The sequence below is a fragment of the Botrytis cinerea genome, chromosome 6 (genome assembly GCF_000143535.2).
Source record: "Botrytis cinerea B05.10 chromosome 6, complete sequence".
In the NCBI taxonomy this organism is placed as follows: Eukaryota; Fungi; Ascomycota; class Leotiomycetes; order Helotiales; family Sclerotiniaceae; genus Botrytis; species Botrytis cinerea.
In genome coordinates this window covers 2,266,180-2,287,267 of record NC_037315.1, presented here as the reverse complement: position 1 = coordinate 2,287,267, position 21,088 = coordinate 2,266,180, and the positions used below count along the sequence as shown (strand labels likewise).

The window sequence follows — 21,088 nt, the reverse complement described above, 5'->3', positions numbered from 1 at the left end:
TGCTGTATTACTCTCAATCTTTGAGAGTCTCTGATCGTTAGACTACAGTTAAGATCATTGAAAACTCTGTGTTCTCCTTCTAGTATCCAGACATCTCAAATCTCAAGCGCCGAAAATCCGAGTGCTCTCAATTTAGTCATCTGATCGTAGACCTTAGATAATCAGACTCGCAAGTTCCAACGTGGAAGCTATCAAGTGTTGAAGTGAGGTATTCGAGGAGCAGGTAACACAGCTGCTGGCCGTAGTACAATCATGGAGTCATCACAAAGTAATCGATGCAAAGAAGAAAGCATCACATGAATGAATCATGAAAGAAAACCCCAATCTATATAATGCTTCGAACACTCACAGATAGATAGAGATACTTTTCATTCAAGCCCCCTAATATTCAAGCGAACAAACCTCATGCGCAAATTACTCGGTAAACAAGCACACAATATCATCATAATCATCATCCATCCCAAGAGTAGCAATCAAGAGTCAAGAATCATCAATCATCAATTGAATAATAGAAAAGCCATTAAACTCCAACACCACTCTTCATATCCATCACCATCACCATCACCGTTACATTCCCAGCCCATATTCTTTGAAAACAATCTTGACCCTCAATCTCAAATCCCAATCACATACACAATCAACCTTCCTACCTTCCATCCTTCCTGACATACTTTAAGAAATTTCACCCCCCAAGTACCGAGATATCGCAATGCCACATCCACACGCACATCCACATGGAAAACAATCTGATTTATCCATTTCCTCCCCGCTCTCCCCCTCCCTTCACCCCCCTCTCATCTCCCCTCCTCCTCCCCATCACTCACCCCCTCAAGGAATCGGCGCCACCAAAAACCCCGCACACGTCGCGCTACAAGTCCCAAACGCCGTGTTGCACGCCACGATCGTGGCCGGCGCCGTAGCCCCCAGCGTCGCACCCCACTGTACATCACATTTCGTATTAGCATTTGGATTTCCATTTCCATTTCCATTTCCATTTCCATTTCCATATTCCCAGCCCCAAACCCAGCCCTCGAAACCCAGAAACCAAACCAAGAAACCGCAAGAAACCAATGAAATAAAATAAGACAAATAAAACTATCATACCGTCGCACCCCCCGCCGAATAACATGCCATGACCACCGCGGCACACCCACTCTGACAAATACCGTACGCGATCGGTCCCGCTGTTGCGATGCCCGCGAGACCCGCGACGAGAAGGACAGAAGGCGATGTTGGCTTCATTTCAGTTTGCAGAAAGGTGGTCTGTTCTGTTCTATTTTGTAGTTTTGATTTGATTGGATTTGATTGGATTAGATTGGAAGGATATTCTCGCTGATGGTATGCAGCACTATGCAGTGTATTTCTTTTTTTTCCCACTCAAACAAATCCTCAAAGAATTCTGAAGAGAGCAGAGTAAATTCCCAGAGAAGTCGAAAGAAATCACAGCACTTTATACACACCCCCTCCCTCCCCCCCTCTTCTTCTTTACGCCTTACCCCTCTTTTTCTTCTACTTCTACGCCTCAGCCGGCCTCCTTCTCGACCCGTCTCACACCATCTATCATCCAATCACCAATCACCAATCATCAACCACCACACACCACACACCACACACCATACTCCTATCCCATCCTATCCCATCCCCCCTCTCCCCTCCTTATCTCTCACCCCCTCAACTCACAAGGCAGATTGTTCGATGTTTCGAGTCCTGTAGAAACTGCCAGAATATCCATTCAGGGTTGTACAACATATCACCTTTCACCTCTCACCTATCACCTATGCATATCACTGTGCATATGCATAACGAGGCTGCGCTATAGGCAGAAACCAACCAACAAACTGCCCTTCATTATCCGGAACCACGTTGCACAATCCGAGTGAGTGATTCTGAAACGGATGGTAGGTGATATGTAAGAAGTACCTACATCAATCATCAATTTGTATCAATGTCAAGACTGTAAATATATATGTGTGTGTGTGTGGATTTGCACTATGCTGTGTTGGGTATTAAGAGGATTATAAAAATGTAGAAGGAAATTGATAGGTAAAGAGAATGCTGTGGTCTATCTCGATTTGTCCATCATGTGTATACCTTTCCAGATCAGATCCTTTAACGCCATAAGCCAAGCCGAGCCGAGCCGAGCCAAATACAAACTAAACGAAAGACACCAAGTACTAGTAAGCTTATCCAAAGCTCACTAGCTCACCAGCTCACCAGCTCATCATGTAAGTTATCCCTATCCATGATCACCACATCATAGACAACATCAATTCAACTCCCATGCCGCAACTCCCGCGAATTCCATCCCACAGTTCCCCTTCTTCCCCTCATAATCTCTCTTCGTCATTCCCCTAGCATCTTCTCCATTAACAACCGTAACCGCATACAAACTAATTGTCTGACCTCTCGTACCCAAGTCCTTAACTTTAACATCTAACCACCACCAATATCCATCAAATTCAAATGGTATCATATCATCCTTTCTCCCATCCACTCCTCCTATTTTCAGAACCAGGCAATAAGGCTTACCAGCACCATTGCGCTCAAAATCGAAATGTTCACAGATCTTTGAGAGTTGGAAACGCATTATTTCGTTAGATGCAGATGATGCTTGAATGTATTTTTGAGGTGGAGTGATTGAAGTTTGTGAGATGCCATGGCGATCTTCGACAGAACCGAAAATCTGCAATGGTTCACCACCAAGATTTCCAATGAAGTATTCTTCCCACGTCAAAACTCTTCTGTCTTTTCTAAAGAAATGTGACTTGTTGGCTGGAAAATGCTTGAGGCCAAATTCTTCATTCGACATGGTGAAGTAGGATGAGATCAAATTTTTGTTGTACATTTGATTATCTCCTAGTTGTCCAGAACCCCAACAAGCATCAATCAGTTTCCATTCTCCTCCATCGATACGTACTGCATTCCAGGCATGACCACCAGGATTAGGTGGCGGACATGATTCTCCTGGCTTAAGAGGTGTATATCCAAATCCTTTTCCATGGCCAGTTACCATGATTGCTTCGAGTCCTGCTTTAAGCGCAATAGCCGTGAAAAGACCAGCGTATCCACCACAAACAGCTAGTCCAGTTTTGATAGTATCGGCAGGTGTAACATTTTTGACTCGGTTTCCGAAGAAGGCTCCGGTATCATAAGCAATGTTATGATGAAGCCAAACGAAGATAGCACGAGCTTTATCAGTAGGCGAGCTGAAAGAACGACAAAGAACATCAGCAAGATATCCTGTATTATCAGGGGATCTTGGAAGGAATTCCCTTGAATATTTTGATGCAATTTGATCCGGACCAGAAAAGTCTCGACATAAAAGGCAGCCCAGTGATGGAGAAGATGATGTAGTTGGAGCAGCACTTACAGCTTTTACTTGAGCCGATGATGGCTTGGATCGAAAGTTAATGGGTGGTGGTGCTCCTCCCCCAGGTTTTGGTGCATCAGATGGTGATATTCCAGTCTTTTCAACCAGGAACTTTGTCATAGCATCAGTTTTTCTCATATATTGATACCTTTCTGGATTATCCCCATTTCCGTCAAAGAACATGATGGTCGGATATCCTTCGATGCCATATCTTGCCATAAAAGATTTGTGTGCATCAACATCAACTTTCGCAAACACAATTCTGTCAGAAGCAAATGAAAAATCCTCGGCAAGCTGTTTAAAATGTGGATCCAATTCAACACAATACTTGCAATATGGAGCATAAAAGTCCACAAGAGCAAATTTTCCGGAGAGAATGATATGATCAAAATTATTGGCATTCAGTTCTTGAACAGCAGGACCGGGGGACCTATTGTATGTAGGTGCTGGTCTTGGTGAAGGATTTGGTGTTTCCGTAGATTTATTGCCAAATCCTAGTGCTAGAGCAGAACGAGCATGGGAAGGCGGTGGTAGTCTTCGTGGTGGTAAAGAGACTGAATTCTCGTCCTCTGTATTTGCAACGGGTCTAGGGGGCATTTTGGGTGGGCCATTAGATCTTGGAGGCATTTTGGGAGGCAAATCACGTTCAACGACTGGAGGTTGTTTGAGAATAACGGGAGCTGACTTGGTCTGTTTCATAGAAGTGTTAAATTTGCAATTATAGAAGGGCTCGAAGGCAGGAGGAAAGTGAGATGAATATGTCTGCAATTCTACGTTCAACCTGAAATGGAGCGAACTTTGATAATGAGATCGTCCGCCCAAAACCAGGACTGGAAATAGTACTAGAAATACTTACAGAAACGAGAGGGAATTTAGCCTTCTGCTCTAGCCTTGCTTTTTCTTGTAATTCTCTTCGTGAAGGTGGTAGAGGTGGAAGTTTTGCCATATCCAAAGGAGGAGGTAGCATTCTTCCGTCTTTTGACCCTATAGATGTTACTGAAGATGCAGGTCTGCCATAACTATTCAATGACATGGCCGAGACCGTAGACACTTGTGAGATGGTCGAATCTCCCGAACCTCTCCTTGCCAATTGTGTAGAAGTAGATGCTCTTCTCGGTGGCAGATTTGGAGTCGAGGCTTTTCTCGTGGGTAATGGGGGAGGTGCATTTCGAGGTGGGAGGGCAGGACTCTTGGAAACATTAACTAGGGCATTGCCATTGACTGTATTCGAGTTGGCTTTTGTGCCAAGTGGCTCATTGAATGGTTTCTGGCTGACAGAAGAACCATATGTGACAATTGGAGGATTGTTGGCAGTCTTTGGTCTTGTGGGAAGAGGAGGTCTATCGGAAGTAGGGATAGGAGGTGGCGGAGGTCGTTTGGCTACTATCAGAGCATTATTGGGAGGGGCAGAGTCCCCCGCTTGCTGTTGCTTCAATGCAGCAATGCGTTGCGCGAGGGTGGTAAATTGGGGCTCTTCAACATCGGCCATGATGTGCGATATGATTGTCGTAACTTTTCAGACCTTGGGCGAAAGCGAGAGTATATGCAGTGGCCAAGAAAACAGAAGGAATACCTGCTGAAGGTGTGGGGCCAGTATACTGCCTAAATGATTCAGTTCGTGTATGCTGGGTGTCACCACGAATTGGAAGCGCGAGAACGACAGTGAGATCGAATATTGGATATTAAAAACTTGGGGGAAAACGAAGGAGCAATGATGGAAACATTAAGACGAAGTGTTCAAGACCAGGATGCTATTATTATCGAAGGATTCATGATAACTGTTTGAAAGAATGGAGTTGAGATATCTCAGCACAAGGCTGTGGTGCGGCACAGTTGAAGAATTATGTACATGATAACAGAAGATCTCCAAACTGAGCTGTTTAAAGTGGTCGACGACATTTCTAATTGGGTCGAGGGGACTTGGCAGGGACCAGAAGTGGAATTCTCCAAAGTCCCATCTCTCCATATCTCCGCAGAAAATTGGATTGTGATATATTTATAGTTTCCAAATCATGGCTCTTTAATGAGTAAAATGGAAACAAATTGAAACAATCCGGTATAATCTTGTTATATTCTGAGTATTGTAAATTGCAATAGTTTTATATATTTTGTTAAAAATAAAGATTTTTTAGGGCTTCTTATAGCTATTGCAAGTTGTTATAAATTATATTAACTTATATCTTATCTTTGCCCTTTATTGTAATAAACATAAACAAACCATCTACCTCAATTTTACAAAGCAAGAAAAAACAATTACAATTATATAACCTACAAATTAAAAAAAACTATAAAATGAATTGGCAACGAGGATTGTTTCCTGCTACTGTGAATGAGTCCGGCTCGGTCTCTTATTCTGATACTGGTCTTAGCCAAGATGCAGACCATAATTCTCAATCCGATCTGGAATTCGGCATTGTACCGGCAACAAGAGGAGATGTGGTACTGGCAAACCACCAGCGATTAGAAAATTGTTACTTAGCAAAGTCTCCAATCTGCAATACTTCATATATATAAGGGCGACTCTCCATACAAGTTGATATAACAGAAGTCATGTACCGTATCTTCGAGCGTAGCGAGCTATGGGGGTTTGGGGGCTTGCCCCCATAATAAGAAGAGCAGTAGCAGTAGTAGTAGGATTGTTCATTCAACCAAAAGTCAATCACAGTTGTATCGATGAGGAGAATGACGCTCCGCTGGCCCTCTGGGAGCCACTGCCGTGGAGGCAGAATATGTAAGAATTTGGTAAAATATTTGATTAAGAAAGATGTAGAATTGAGAACCTGTGTTCTTCCATACCCGGACTATAGCCACCCATAACTCCTCTGTATTTGATCAATACTCTCATCCATACACCTGAATCCCTTGTACCCATTGCATACCGGATTCTTCCAAGACAGGTCCAGCCAGCCCAATACGCCGATTATGTTTTTCAACAGACCTCCCAATTTAATTGTCAAATAGTGAATGGCGAATATGCCTGCCTGGTCCTCGAGATGCTCCCAATCGTATATTTCCCACTTCGTTTCCATTGTCAAATCTGTGCTGCAATATGCCTCCCCATTCCGTCTACTTTCAGACCTAAACAGCCTAACCGTCCCACTCGATCCCTTCTCCATTCTCTGCTCTGCACATTTCTCCTAAAACAATAGATCCAAGCAACAACAACAAGCCATAGCTCCTAAGCAAGCCCCCAGAAAGCCATCGCTAGAAGAACCTCTTTGCTGTTGACCATATCCCTGTTGATATCCATAAGGTTGCTGTTGGTATCCATACGGAGGTTGTTGCTGATATCCCATCTGCGGACCTGGCGCATAGTAGCCTCCTTGTGGTGGGTATCCTTGTTGAGGGTATTGTTGACCTTGTTGCGGGTATTGACCTTGCGGGTATGGCTGTTGATATGGTTGTTGATATGGCTGCTGTTGATATTGAGGTTGAGGCGAGGGAGAAGGATGCATATATGCTGCTTGAGGAGGGATAGGTGCGGAGTTTTGACTGGGACCATCCGCGCCATATGCTGGAGGTGGAGGCCCTTCTTCGTATTTCTTCGACATTTTCTGTCGGGTTTGTGTAGATTGACTTGAAATGCGACGTTGGTGTTGGTATAGTAATTCTCGGAGGGTGTCGGATAGGGATGTGAAGTCTTTTTGTAGATAGAATGCGAAGCCTTTGAATTAAGACGGATTTGTAGATGGTGGCGCTTGGTACGATCTAATAGCTCCCGATCAACGTCATACAAGATGGCCAAATTAATTAGTTCAGATCCAAGTCTGTTGGACTTCGTATTCCACGGATATGGATATGGATATGGATATGGTTCGCCCGGCCAATCTGGAGTGTAGGTATCGGAACTTGATGGCAAGAACGGCGATTGAGAGAAAGGGGAGATGAAAACGAATCTATGGAAGTTGTCGAGATGACCTTGGGGTGTTTGGGGATTTAAAATGAAGGCGAGAATGGAAAAGAAACAGAGAAATGAAAAGAAAAGAAATGAAATGAAATGAATTGCTTGGTATCCGGAGTTTCTGGGCTTTTCACATTTCGATAAGATAATACATTTACTGTCGCAAACTTGGCCTTCGATGGTGGCTTAGCACACGAGATGGTAGGACCAGCTCACCTGTCCTCGTAGCAGTAGCCGCGATCCATTTCATGAGAGACGACGACGGATACCCTTCATCGTTCAGCAGGAGGAGAATGTGGTGCCAGATTCGAACACAGGGCGATTGCGCGAGGACGGTGTTTTCAACATGCATGCAACCAGAAATGCCAGAGAAGGGACGTGATGATGAATGGCATTAGTATCGTCCATAACCACAGCCATGGCCATGGGACGTTATGATGTGGTGGAGCCCACACCCGTTGTGATACGTCGACGGCAAGGTTCTAACTTTCTAATGACTTTTTAACTTTCCAACTTGCCAACCGTCTCTCCACAGTGGAGGAGAAACTGCAAGGTGAATCAATTCCAGTGCACTGTCACAATGTGTTCAGACTCCAGAGGGAGAGACCGAGGGAAAGTATCTTCACACGCACACGCACACGCACACGCACATCCACATCCCACATCCACACGCACATCAACATCCACATCCACATCCACATCCACAAGCGCCCTCGACATGAGAGAATCCCATACCAGCCTCTTTCTTTCTTTCTTTTCTTTTTCCCATGTCAGCGAGTTGTGAGCATTAGAGAAGGCTCCAGCGATATCATCGAGAACACTACCAGCCACCGTGATTTTCCAACCACTCACAGGTCGTGCATAGTCCCTTGTGCCTGGCGCCCCAAGAGTTCCTGTCCACGTTGTTCTAGATTGCGCAAGCCAAAGCACCCGATACCTTGCCATTGTGCGCGCCAAATAGAAAGATCAGGGAGGTGGGTTAGTAGGTACAAACATCCGATGCATGAGCGTTTGTTGATGGTGTGTATGGCATGTACGGCATGTATGGCATGGCATGTATAATGAATGTATGGCATGGTTTGAAGGAATCCTCGGGATGGGATAATCTACTTTTAGCTTACCCGTTCCAACTCCTTCCCAGCTTTGAACTGTCGTCCCGTCTCTATATTCTTTCGTTCCTCCTTCCCTCCTTCTCTGCTTCCCCCCCTCCCTCTCTTCTCTCCCTTTTCTCGCCTTCATACAATACATCTCCAATCCAGAGATCGCCAATCCAGAGATCGCCAATCCAGAGATCGCCAATCCAGAGATCGCCAATCCAGAGATCTCCAATCCGTCGTTCCTCGCTCCTTGTGTCTCCATTCGCTATTCTTGTGCTCACTTACCCACCCGCAAATGCCATCTTCGAGAATCAGCTTATCACATTCAAGCATAACCCCTCCACTCGATTGGAATTGATCGTATCGTATCACCCCGTCAAGCTTAGACCAGCATCTTTAAACAGCTCAGTCGTAAACAATCAATCAGGGTGTCAACACGCAGCACATGAAAACACATCACACTTCCGGCGCATAGATTGGGAATAAATTCAAAAGGTATCCGCTACGCCTCGAGCGTAATATCGCTCGCAGGTTCATCATCAAACATGGCACCTATTCCAATTTCGCTATTCTCGGGTGTTTCAACATTCCCAAGAGACGTGGCGCATTCGGCTTTGGTAGCCTCAAGGACGACGACAATTTTACAGCCAATCTCTACAATTTTCCACAGAAGAAATGTCCAGCGATCTTCTCCTTCAAAGCTGACGGGACTCCTCACTCGCCTAATCTCGCGACAAACTGCGAGTAGCAACCCAAGTATAATTCCTACTACATACGGACAACAGAACAATTCTCCCTCGCCCGGCACAATCGTTGGCATAGTTTTAGGTTCGGTGGCAGGCTTTATACTGCTTCTCTGGCTCTTGTATACATGTTGCACACTGGGACGTCGTCAATCTGCGCAATCTACAATTACCGAAGATGTAACTTTCCGTGAGAATGTAAGACGGAGGTCACACAATTCGCACAGGAGCTCGAGACCGCACAGTCGAAGAGTGAGCACAACCGAGAAAGTCGAGATTCGGCGTCAACGCAGTCGAAGTCCGGCTCCGGTTAGGGTGGTAAGGGAGGAAGTGCGACAAGAAACGAGGAGGCCTCCACCACCTGTTGAGAGAGTAATTGTTGAGGAGAGGAGAGAGGTGAGAAGGAGTAGGGATGAGAGAAGCCCCAGTTCGAGCGGTGGGGGCAGTGATGAGGTCGTGGTAATTGAAGAACACGACCCACCGAGGAGGTCGAAGAGTAAGAGAGAGAGGAGGGAGCGGGACAGTGGATTCAGAACTGTAGACCCATTAAGCTTTGGGGGCGTCGTTGGTGGAGAAGGTAGAAGAGGTGAGAGGAGGAGGTAATACCCAATGTTGTGAGAGAAATACGGGAGTTGGGGTTGGAGGTGGGAGGTTTGGAGAAATGGCGGGGATACGTGAGGAGATGGAGAAATTCTCTGGCATTAATATAATTACGAAGAACAGACCTTTCGACTATTTTCTTTCGACAGGCCCACGGATGGGGGACCTCATTGTATTTGGGACCGCAACTTATGATTATCGCGCGGAGGTGGCTATTTGCATTGCATTGCATTTCATTGTACGAATTTTACGGGTGGATGAACTTACAAGGTGCTGGCTGGCTGGATATGGCATGGAATGATCAAATATATGGGAAATGATGCATGGAGGAAAACTGTATGTAGTATTAACGACGAGATTTTTTAATATTCGGATTTCGAAGAAGACCTCTCCAGACAAGTCATAGATAGATGTGTTCCGCACTCTTCCCCCTCGAGAAAAGAAATAGCCGTGATCCGTCGGCAAATTTCTATACGACCAGCTAATGCCGCTTCTTTCCCTCACTTATCCATTTGTGAATTAGATGATCGCCAAGGACTGCCGCCAGAAAAGTTTAATGCGTAGGGAGAGGACCCGTGAGGATCTAGGTATTTTCCGCGTTAAGCATTGTGGGAGTGCGATGTCGGCGTGTGGTGTGGTGCCGTGTCAGCTTGGTGTTGATTTGCTGGAATGAATGGGTATTGTGTGTGTGTATTGTGAAAATGAGTACCACCCACTATTTGTTATATGATGTTATGTTACATGGGGTAGTAGAGGAGAGGAGAGGAGAGAGGTTTGACAGAAACCAGGTCGGATTTGATGACCTCTCCATGCTTTCTTCAGCCACTCAACGAATCCCCTTCATCTCAATGCAAAATATACTTTTGAGTACGGAGGATGCTGACTATATCTCTTCACATTCGAGGGTTGTATTTGTGGTGGAATTGTAATTCAATTGAGGGAATGTTGCAGCGTTGATCCATTCAATCTCTTTTAGAAGACCGACGGGCGAGAACAATTAAGCGATGGAAAAGCCGGGAAGGAAAGAAAAAGAGAAAAGCGTTTGCAGCTCGTGATCACGTGATATCTGCATTAGTCATCTCACATCTCTTCAGTTTGCTGAACAGTTTGCTGAACAAGTTTGCTGAATCGTTCAGTATCTGGATTCTTTCTTCCTAGACAGATTCAGCCAAGTCCTCCCTCCCCTCTGCCATCAATCCTCCTACTAATAATAACTCCAAATCCAATCGGAGCGTGGCCTCAATTTTCCATCGCTCGTGTGGGGTTTAGCAGGCAATGCACACTTTTTATGCACTGACTAAGATCAGATGTGGTTGTCAAAGGGCGTGTTATCGACATTTTCTGACAAGGATGGTCAAGCATGGCCGATATCCTGGATAGCCAATTCATCCATGAAGATGACTGTTCGTGAGGGAGAGGAGGGGAGCGTAAGGTGACCATTGTATCAGCTTGTGAATCTGTTTTCTCTCCGATCATTCCATTCGTGCTTGCATTCTTTCATCCTTTCGTTCTTACATCTATCTATCCATCCATCGTCCGCTTCACAATATATACCCAAGGATTATTCATCGTTTCTTCTTCACGCCCTTCCGTGGACGCTTTCTTGTCAATATCTTCGTTTTCATTTGCCTGACTCAATCAAGTACCTAGGTCGTTCTGGACAGGAGAGTGGATTGTTTCTCTGTCAGAGTCCATTCCCCGCCTTCCACCTACTCAATTGAGTCTTACACCTCATTATACTTTCGTCCAAACGGCCCTCACGCCCTCTAGATGACCACAATTGACGAAATGGATGAGTTCTTCAACTTTGATGATGCCACTCGTGCGGCCACCCCTCTGACTACTGATCAATTCGAGTATGATCTTAGTCATCTCAATACTGTTTCAAGTGCAGGTCCGTATGATATCGACCTAGCCTTTGCAGATCCCGAAGGGGATGAGAATTCCTTTAGTTGTCTCCAACATTTCTCGGCTCCAGAAGAGCCAGTCTCTCAAGATTTGGAATCTGGGGTGGTGCCATCGGCACTTGACACTACCACGCTTGAAGCACACGATTTTCAAGATTTTCCAAGATGGATTGATGGCATGTCAGAGCCTATCAAGCCGTGTACACGATGTCGACAGGAGAATACACATTGCAAAATCATCAAAGAGGGTTTCCGTAAGGGCTCTTGCACATGCTGTGTCGCCCTTGCAAGAACATGCAGCTTGACACAAGATCTCAATATTAGGAGTAAGATATTATATGACTATCGTGCCTCGGGCAAGATCGATTGTGCAGTTGACGGCGAAGGATATTTTCGCATCAGAGAAGAGGCATCCATACCCCCCGGCAAGCAGTGTGAGTACTGCGTCTTACTAGCTCAACCATGTACAGTATTGGGAGACGGGGAAAGTATCGCTTGTCAAAGTTGCTTGGGGCTGGATCGACTTTGTAGTTTGGTGAGATACGGTGATTCTCAGAGAGTGGCAGAAGGCCGACCTCAAAGCAATCCTTTCAGATCACCTACATCCCCATCTGAAGGGTACAACTCTTACCCCGTATCTCAAAACAACTCTTCAACGGATCTGCCAGCTCTTCAAACTTCGACAGAAAATCTCAAATCCGATGTTGGAGACAACAGTTCTAAAGTTGGCGCGAGATTCTCAAGACAGTCGGTTCGAATTCTTAAGGACTGGCTAGGGTTACATCATCGTCATCCATATCCAACTGATTCGGAGAGAGATATCCTAATGTCCAAAACGGGATTGAACAAAACACAAATCACCAATTGGCTTGCCAATGCACGTCGTAGAGGAAAGACTAGGCCAACTGTTACTCCACCAACCGTAGGTAATTATGCGAATGCCATGGATATTCCAAGGAAAGGTACCCCTGCCTTGGAACACATGAATCCTTTGGAACGTTGGAAGCACTCTCCACCCGAGCACGAACCTGCTTCGCAAACAGCTATTGCGAAGGCCGTCACGGCTTCCAGTTTTAGCTCTGGCATGGACAGTCCATACACAAGTTACGCTGATGATGGATCGAATCGATCCCTTTACAATGTGTCATCGGCGAGTAGTTTGGGCACTTCTCATTCTAGTGCCGGCTCATTTGCTTCAGCATACTCTCACAAATCTCGTGGGTCATTTGGTTCTTTTAGCTCTTTCGGAAACAATGGTAGACGGCGTCGTCGTCGACAAGCACCCAAAGCAGCAAAGGTCATAGCTGCAGGTCCAGCGAGAACCTTCCAGTGTACTTTCTGTACTGAATCTTTCAAGACAAAACATGATTGGCAGAGGCATGAGAAATCACTACATTTATCACTGGAGAGATGGATTTGTTGTCCCAATGGACCTATACAGTACAACAAAGAATTCGAGCGTCCAGGTTGCGTGTATTGTGATCATCCAAACCCATCAGCCGCTCATGCAGAATCACATAACCATTCAAGTTGTGCTGAAAAGCCAATTGGAGAAAGGACATTCTATCGGAAAGATCACCTACGCCAACATCTGAACCTTGTTCATGATGTAAAATTTGCTAGTTGGAGTATGGAAAGTTGGAAAGCTATTACACCGGAAATACGTTCCAGATGCGGTTTCTGTGGAATTGTAATGGATTCTTGGACTGCTAGAGTAGATCATCTGGCAGAACATTTCAAAAGTGGTAAAAGTATGATTGACTGGAAAGGTGACTGGGGTTTTGAACCACAAATTCTTAACATTGTTGAGAACGGAATTCCTCCTTGTAAGTATTTTGGCCCTCTTCTGGTTCCTTCATTCGTAGTCACTAACATTATACTAGATCTTATTCATGAAGAGCGAATGACCGTACGACCTTTTGAAGCCTCTCATGATCCTTACAAGGAGGATCGCACACCAGAAACTTTGGTCAAGAGTGGCCTTACACAATACGTCAATGATAAGGTTGTGCAGGGCATAACTCCTACTGATGAAGAATTACTCGGTATAGCTCGTCAAATAATTCGCAATTTGGATGCTGTCTCGGATTCACAACATCCCCAAGAATCTTGGTTGCGAGATCTAATCTGTTTCTCCGGGTCGGATAACTACGAAACAGATGAACAAGGGACGCTTGAAATGACTCGAAGTAAACCATTCGAAACAACTCAACACTCATTAATCGGTGTAATGCCATCAATGCATCAGTGTGCAAAAGAGCGAGCACTACGAAATTACGTTACTTCGAGACAAATGCTTGGTCTAACTGCTACGGATTATGAGTTACAGGTTGAAGCATGCAGAATTCTTGATGAAGCTGAATTGACAGCGATACTTCCATGCAAAGGTGCTATTTCTTGGTTCAAGTATCTCATAAAGAACTCAACTTCCTGGCTCGCTGATTTCAGAAGACGTGCGGGCTTGCCTAGGAGTTCTGAAATGGCTAATGAAGGCGTAAGATCGAAGGACGAGACTTCTATTGACCATGCTATACATAACTACGCAAGACTCGAGGCAGAGCTGAAAGATTATGTACAACTTCAAGCTGCGTTGGATATAAAGCCTGCAGATTCTGATCTTCAACGACATGCTAGACTTATCGTTTACGGAAGTGATGATCAATGGAATCAAACTTGGGCTGACGATCCATTATATCTCCATATATTCAAGACCAGAAACGGACTTGCTCCAGCCGAAGAAAATAAGCCTTCCGTTATGTTTCCAACAGCTATAGATTCTCCGGGGCAAAGTGCATCGTCTCCATCACGAACTTTACACTGGGAGTTGGAAAACTATGAAGCTCGCACAGGAAGCAAAGGCAGTTCGCCAAATCCAAACTACAATCAGCCTATTCATACGCTCAAAGCATCGAATCAGCCGTCAGCAAACTCTAACCCTGCACAACCTCTGAAATATTTTCTCAGCGATGCAAATTGTTATATCCGGTTAGTGCGAGAGCTTTCGAGATTTGTGGCAAGGTGTATGTCACCAAACAATCCCAATCAACATGTAAGCCCACCTTGATCCTTGATGTTATCTTTTTATATATTGACAATTGGCAGATACCAACAGACGCCGAACTTCAAAATCAAGCTCGCTGGGTGATTTATGATGACGATGACCCATGGAATCAAACCGCAGCCGACAATGCAGAATGGCTAATGCGGTTCAAACGCGATGCTGGTCTCTCACCACAAGAATCCGGACCAGGTCTTCCGACGGGGGATCTTTCCTGGAAAGTTTCTTTGGGCGGCACAGGCTTTTGTCCACCTTATCTAAATCCAGGGAAAGACGTCAAGGCATGTGACACAACAGAATTCGAAGTCAATCTTGCGAAAATTGATGAACGCGAAAAGATTGTGAAGTTGAGAGGAAAGACCGCAAATGGATACATTAAAGGTCTTAAACAACGATACAAGATGCCCGCACAAGTTTTCTGCTCGAGAGAACTGGAAGAAGCGTTACTAGATTTGGTCAAGGCGGAAAAGGCACAAGGGCGCGTCCCATCCGATGAGTTATTAAGGGCCAAGGCAAGAGAAATTTTAAATATGCCAAATACGGCTGCGGATGATAGTCAACTTTTGGAGAAATTTAAGACCCATTATGGGGTTCATTCAACGAGTTCTTCGCCACATTCACAAACTCAAACTCAAACTTATCAACCACACGCCCAGTCAATCCCATCCTTCTCAACAAATCAAACACCGGCTTTTCTTAACGATGATGATTTATTGGCTTCCTTTGATCAGGAATTGCTTGACAATACGGAAATGGATTTGGGCTTGGAGTTAAATGGTTCATCATCCACCAATATGGATTTCCTCTCAAATCATCCTTCGGCACCATTAGGAACTATCCCTAGCTCATGTATATCTAATTTTCCGCCATTTAACAATACCAATCCAATTATGGATTTCGATATTGGTATGAATATGGATCTCGCGATGGGAGATAATGGCTCCGAATCATGGGCTGGCTTACAATCAAATAGCATTGATGTGAGTGCATTTGGTGCATTGGAAACAATGGAAGGTATAGGAGAAATGGATGAGACATTTAATATCGAGGGATTAGAGGAATTAAATGGAGAGGATATGAATAAAGAAATCGAATATGCGGAGTTGCATAGAGTTAGTACGGCGACGGCTAGTCCGTGGAGAAGGAGGGCGAGTGAGAGGTTGGCAAGGGGTGGAGTGAGAGGGTTTGATTTTGAGGGAGGTGGTAGGGAGAGGTTATGGTAGAGATTATGGGATGAAGGAGAATTGAGAATGAGGTTCTTGTAGATTGGCGATGAGGAATTGGTTTATTGGAGGGCGTTTGAATGTCATTTTCATGATAGGTGTATTGGGATGCGATGAAATGAAATGAGATTTTGCAACGATGATAAAAACTTGTGTATAGAAATAAACGAGGGCGCGATGGAATGGGATGGGATAGATAATTTTAATTCAACGATATCCAGATTAACACTGTTTGATACTTGATCCTTGATACTCCATATTCATTCATCCGCAACTGACGCTCCGCTGGCCCTCTGGGAGCCACTGTCGTGGAGGCCGAATAGATTCTTATTAGATGGAAATTATATGATATGTAAATCTTCGAGCGCAGCGAGCTATGGGGGTTTGGGGGCTTGCCCCCATAATTGCACGGGTTTTAGAAGTCGATAGGATAGCTTATTACAATAGCTCGATAGGTGGTTGTCTACTGAGAGATATGTCGATAGAAGGAATAATGCGTTGGACGTTGAGGTTTGTGGAAGTGAGGGTTGTTTTCTTGAAGAGAGAGCACTTTACCGTGTCTCTACATACAGCAACCTCGACAACTTTTATAAATGATTATAAATTCCTATTTCATTATATCTCTTTCGAAATTTAACATTCTTATAAATAATTAATCAACGTATATAATAAGAAGGATTTGTAATACTCAAGGATTTCTGAATAATATTATGAAATAGAGATATTAGTATTTTGATTTTTAATTAAATATTAATTTTTGTATGCTAAATATTTTGTAATAATCTATTCATCTTTTGTCAATATTTGAATAAAATTTTGTCAAGTTTGAGATTGTAGTGTTGTTAAGTTAAAACAAAGTGTTGATTTTTAATTTTATTTTAAATACAGCAAGTTTTGATGAAAAAAGGTCTTTTGTAGAAACTTAATACATAGTATAGTAGGCGAAATAAAATACCGTAACTGAGTATTTTCAACAAGACTTTGTAATTCATTTATTATCTTCAACTTTTATATAAAATTTAATTGTATATAAGGGTTCGAATAGTTAAAAGCTGAGATTTTGTCATGTTTTGATAGATTTTACAGATTTTTAAATTATTTATTTAATATCTTTACTTGTTTCATTACGCTTACATAGAGTGCTCTACTCTACCTCTGCATTGAAATCCCGTGCCATCCTCCCCGCAATTCACTAGTAAACAGGGCGAATCCCTACAATAACAACCCCGCATTCACTAAGCAATCATCATCTCACTCAGCCTTGTAGTGCACATGAATGGAACGTAGCTGCGTATCGTTTGATCCAACCTGATAAAAACACCAGCAGCGAAATATTCTACACCAAGAACAATTTACACATCCGATCGTGGATACTTGGAAAAGAGATCTGTCGAGAGACTATATCGCATATCGAACACTGATTGATACGGAGGAGAATACCATAGATAGGGATTCGGATTGGGATTGGGAAGGAGATTCTTAAAGTGTTGATATTGCGACTGCGACTACGATTACAACTGCGACGGGCAAGATTCGAATTTCACTCTCTGTTGATGAGATTTGCTTACTCTTCCTGGATTGATACGTATCGACCTTTTCTTTAGGATCGCAAGGAAAAATGTCCGAGGAGATGCAAAATGGTGGTATTCTTCGTCTGCCTTCAGAGGTTCAATCAGGAATCTTGGGACATGTAAGTCCTTCAGCTTCTTCTCTGCTTTGAATGCATGACAGTCATTTATATGTCTGATGCGTTTCAATCTGCGACTCTCGATGCGACAATACTAACAATCCTATCCTAGTTGGAAACCCCAGACTTGCTTCAGTTGTCCGTTGTTTCCAAACATTTCCGCGACCTAGCCGCCAAAGAGCTATATCACACCTTTCATATTGTCTTTCCAGATCTCGATGATCCAGACGACTCAATCATCGATAGCCTCGCGTCCGGGTTGGACACATTCGTTACGAGCGACTATGATTATTCAAAATATCTGAGAAATATCATTTTGGAACCGTTGAATGGGAGCTTGAAGGGGCATTTAGCATATCGTTCTTATCTATACGATACTAGCTGTGGGAAATTCATGAACACACTCCTACTCTTGACGTTACGGAAAGCTAAAGCTCTCGAGGCATTCAAGTAGGCTGATTGTTTCATCCTCTTGGTAACAGTGTGCACTTGCTAATATATAATTTTAGATGGGACCTTCGTGTGCAGTTGAGTGACCAGGTGTTTAAAGGATTACATCGTATCAGCGCTCTGCAACATTTACATATTCGAATGCCAGCTGTACAGCCCTCCGCCACCAATATAAATCCATCTCTGACCTACAATGTTTCAACGCCCATTGTCATTCCAGTTTTTCAAACAACCCAGACTGATTCTGCAGTTTACGATATCACATCCCATCCATATCCATCTTTCACAGCGAACAAGTCTAAACAAAATGGAGGAAAAGGAAATTCTTCAGTTATCAATGGAAAATCTCCAATATTTTCAGGCTTCAAGAACTTGCAAACTCTGGCAATTCTTGATATGGACAACTTGGATCATTTATCTGAGATTGCAGAATGTTTACGGAATTCGTCGACAACTCTCAATTCTCTCAAATTGTCATTCTCGGAGGTATTTGCTTCTAGATCTAAAAAACCACCCGTGTCAGTCCCTGTCGAAGATGATGAAGAAACTGAAACCGAGGATGAATTCGGTCAATTGACATCACTTCCTAACCCCTTTTCGCTTACACCTGATGCATTGAAAGGAACAACAGTCACGGAGGAAAAGAAAGCACAGGAAGCTGCCTTGGGAAAGATCTTTAGTATCGATTCAAATTCAAAGGGCAATTCGGAAACCGGTCAAAAGGCAGATGATTCAGAGACTGAAATAGAGGAAAAGAAAGAAAACTCCGCTCCCCTGGCCGCCTTTATAAAATTGATGCAAAAATCGGCAAAGCTCATGGCTGAATTCACACTTTCCGACGCGGAAAGAGAACAATTTATCGAGAAATTAATTAAGAAAAGTACACAGGCTTACATTGACGTCTTGAAAAATGGGAATGAGTCTTCTGATGGGTCGGAGCCTAGTAATGTGGAAGGCAACATTGCGGGGAGTAGCAACACACCAGCCACTACTACAAATGAAAGTGTTGAAAAAGATGCCGGTGTGGAGAGTAATGATTCGTCGGCTATGACCACTCCTGGAGAGGAAAAGGCTACAGAAGATACCGAATCTGATGATCAGCCTAGTCTATTTGATGAATCCAGGACGCCAACACAAGCACCTAAATCCAAAGAGATTATAGATCCAGACGATATCGACATAGAGGAACCTGATTTAAAAGAGCTTGCGATCGATTCGGAAACTGTTGAGGATGCTGCTACTGAGCCCGAGACGAATTCCGACTTGGGGGACGATTCTGCTGAGAAAGTTGAACAACCTCTCAAGAAAGTCGAGACAGGTAGCAAGGAAGATGGAAAAGAAATTGAAGCTCCTCGTATCAATTTCAACAAGGAGATGAAAGAGTATGTTCGAAGAAGTCGTGGTCTTGCCCTCGAGGATTTGTCACTCTATCAGATACCCATGAAAAATTCTGTCATCTCAAAAGCCATCGACATTAGAGTTTTGAAAAGCATTACTCTACTTCATGTTGGATCTCAAACACCATTTTGGCACATGGTAGCTCGCGAGAATAAAGTCGCTCCTCTCCCGCTTCATGAAATTTACACCGATAATGTCACAGTACATTTCCTCGAATGTGCTGGTCAACTTAGCAAAATAACCGAACTTTGTTTGCTCGAACGATCTAACAGAAGTACTGTCGATACTGAATCTAAAATTATAGTCACGATTGAACAAATCAGAAAGTTGGTTCTTAGGAAACATACTCCACATTTAAAGGTTTTGTCCTTGCATCAGGAGGGGATCCCTCATCAACAGAGTCCTTTTGCATGGGATCTAGATGCTAAGACTGCGATTTTACTTTGTAGGAAGGGGAAGAATTTGGAAGAATTGGCGGCCTCTTTTGATGTCAATATCTTGGTATGTTATCTAAATTTTCTTACTTCATTGTTCCTATATTGTTTGAATATTCAAATGACACTCTTCTTGTCATTCTGGCACTCTAATTTTGTTGGATAATCTCAACGGATACTGGATATGGGAAATTTATGGGGTTACACATGTCAATTATTCATTTCTTTTAAACACATCCAGATATTTCTGATTTACTAACACCAAATCAGCACATACTCAACCAGAACCTTTCCGCACTCAAATCTCTTCGCGCTCTTTACGCAATTGAATTTCGCTCAGAGGATACATGTATGTTGGTTCGGAATGAACTGCGAAAATTCACAATGGATAGCGTTGCACATAATCCAGAGTGTAAACTTGAGTATTTGGCTTTCAAAGGAAGCGTTAGTAAGATTGAGAGGATTAAGAAGAAGGTGAATCGGGATATATTGAGCTTTGTGGAGATGTACAAAGCGAACATGAAGAAGTTAGGAGTGGAGAGTGATAGTGAAAGCGATAGCGAAAGTGAGAAGCTATGTTCGGGCGAGGATGGATTGAACAGAGGGTTAAAAGTCCAAAGTTTAGATGGCTTGATGTTTCATGACGTACCGGGTGTGAGGATCTTTGAGAAGGATGTTCTTTGGAAGAGACTCTAGGGGGGAAAGGTGCATATTTGTGCGGTCTCTGATTTGGTCCGGTCTAGTTGATTTGCGCGGGGCGTAAATTGGTGATTAGAATCTTACATAGGGGATTTTTGTCTTTCACGCGATAGTGAAAAGTAGAATGGAGGTATTGCATTATAGGAGTTTAGCTTAATACACAGCGACGGAAATAAAAAATCAAATCATGGAGGAGATTTTCATAGCGTGGGTGATGACTTTGAGGATAGTTTAACAAGAATGAAAGATGATATGATTTCTTGAGTTAGTATTCGATTCTGGTGTTGCATGGGAGATTGAGGGATTTGGATGATTGTGCAGTTGAACAATTGAGATATCTACACGGAGTTCCTATGTACGAATATCACTATTGCTTTTGTATTAAGAGAAACATGATATATCTATGTGTATATATGTATATTTATATACAAGTGTATACTATACACAAAGTCAAAATAAAGAATGAGCTAACCCCTTTGAATTCTCCACAAGCATATTATATATATAGAATGACTGAACTA

The 21,088-nt window shown here is 43.5% G+C and overlaps 5 protein-coding genes across 6 annotated transcripts; 2 read left to right on the top strand and 3 right to left on the bottom strand.

Moving 5' to 3' along the window:
- Positions 1-372: 372 nt before the first annotated feature.
- Positions 373-1,468, bottom strand: BCIN_06g06510 (hypothetical protein). Its single transcript, XM_024693683.1, has 2 exons — positions 1,105-1,468; positions 373-939 (listed from the first exon to the last, which is right to left on the bottom strand). Exons 1-2 carry the CDS (start codon positions 1,240-1,242, stop codon positions 829-831), a joined length of 249 nt encoding a protein of 82 aa, XP_024549469.1. The 5' UTR covers positions 1,243-1,468; the 3' UTR covers positions 373-828.
- A 499-nt stretch (positions 1,469-1,967) lies between these two features.
- BCIN_06g06500 (hypothetical protein) lies at positions 1,968-5,344 on the bottom strand. 2 transcript variants are annotated; one of them, XM_024693682.1, is made up of 3 exons: positions 4,227-5,344; positions 3,371-4,060; positions 1,968-3,206 (listed from the first exon to the last, which is right to left on the bottom strand). In XM_024693682.1, the coding sequence occupies exons 1-3, from the start codon at positions 4,857-4,859 to the stop codon at positions 3,195-3,197; spliced, it is 1,335 nt and encodes a 444-aa protein (XP_024549468.1). In that variant the 5' UTR covers positions 4,860-5,344; the 3' UTR covers positions 1,968-3,194. The 2 variants fall into 2 exon arrangements, with proteins under 2 accessions (XP_024549468.1, XP_001555206.1); XM_001555156.2 differs by having other exon boundaries at positions 1,968-4,060.
- A 756-nt stretch (positions 5,345-6,100) lies between these two features.
- BCIN_06g06490 (hypothetical protein) lies at positions 6,101-7,488 on the bottom strand. Its single transcript, XM_001555158.2, has one exon. It carries the CDS (start codon positions 6,919-6,921, stop codon positions 6,508-6,510), a length of 414 nt encoding a protein of 137 aa, XP_001555208.1. The 5' UTR covers positions 6,922-7,488; the 3' UTR covers positions 6,101-6,507.
- A 3,335-nt stretch (positions 7,489-10,823) lies between these two features.
- On the top strand, positions 10,824-16,127 carry Bchox2. Its single transcript, XM_024693681.1, has 3 exons — positions 10,824-13,444; positions 13,502-14,667; positions 14,721-16,127. Exons 1-3 carry the CDS (start codon positions 11,482-11,484, stop codon positions 15,897-15,899), a joined length of 4,308 nt encoding a protein of 1,435 aa, XP_024549467.1. The 5' UTR covers positions 10,824-11,481; the 3' UTR covers positions 15,900-16,127.
- Positions 16,128-17,138: 1,011 nt separating this feature from the next.
- On the top strand, positions 17,139-20,910 carry BCIN_06g06470 (hypothetical protein). The gene is made up of 4 exons (XM_001555162.2): positions 17,139-17,589; positions 17,699-18,036; positions 18,096-19,935; positions 20,139-20,910. The coding sequence occupies exons 1-4, from the start codon at positions 17,518-17,520 to the stop codon at positions 20,562-20,564; spliced, it is 2,676 nt and encodes an 891-aa protein (XP_001555212.1). The 5' UTR covers positions 17,139-17,517; the 3' UTR covers positions 20,565-20,910.
- Positions 20,911-21,088: the final 178 nt, after the last annotated feature.

Excerpts from the sequence above, each read along its gene's own strand:
- BCIN_06g06510 (XM_024693683.1), bottom strand. The coding sequence starts at position 1,242 with ATGAAGCCAACATCGCCTTCTGTCCTTCTCGTCGCGGGTCTCGCGGGC. Across the intron at positions 940-1,104 it reads ATTCGGCGGGGGGTGCGACG|TGGGGTGCGACGCTGGGGGC; the intron begins GTATGATAGTTT and ends TGTGATGTACAG.
- BCIN_06g06500 (XM_001555156.2), bottom strand. The coding sequence starts at position 4,859 with ATGGCCGATGTTGAAGAGCCCCAATTTACCACCCTCGCGCAACGCATT. Across the intron at positions 4,061-4,226 it reads CTAAATTCCCTCTCGTTTCT|ACCAAGTCAGCTCCCGTTAT; the intron begins GTAAGTATTTCT and ends TCTATGAAACAG.
- BCIN_06g06490 (XM_001555158.2), bottom strand. The coding sequence starts at position 6,921 with ATGTCGAAGAAATACGAAGAAGGGCCTCCACCTCCAGCATATGGCGCG.
- Bchox2 (XM_024693681.1), top strand. The coding sequence starts at position 11,482 with ATGACCACAATTGACGAAATGGATGAGTTCTTCAACTTTGATGATGCC. Across the intron at positions 13,445-13,501 it reads TGAGAACGGAATTCCTCCTT|ATCTTATTCATGAAGAGCGA; the intron begins GTAAGTATTTTG and ends ACATTATACTAG. Across the intron at positions 14,668-14,720 it reads CAAACAATCCCAATCAACAT|ATACCAACAGACGCCGAACT; the intron begins GTAAGCCCACCT and ends GACAATTGGCAG.
- BCIN_06g06470 (XM_001555162.2), top strand. The coding sequence starts at position 17,518 with ATGTCCGAGGAGATGCAAAATGGTGGTATTCTTCGTCTGCCTTCAGAG. Across the intron at positions 17,590-17,698 it reads AATCAGGAATCTTGGGACAT|TTGGAAACCCCAGACTTGCT; the intron begins GTAAGTCCTTCA and ends ATCCTATCCTAG. Across the intron at positions 18,037-18,095 it reads AAAGCTCTCGAGGCATTCAA|ATGGGACCTTCGTGTGCAGT; the intron begins GTAGGCTGATTG and ends ATATAATTTTAG.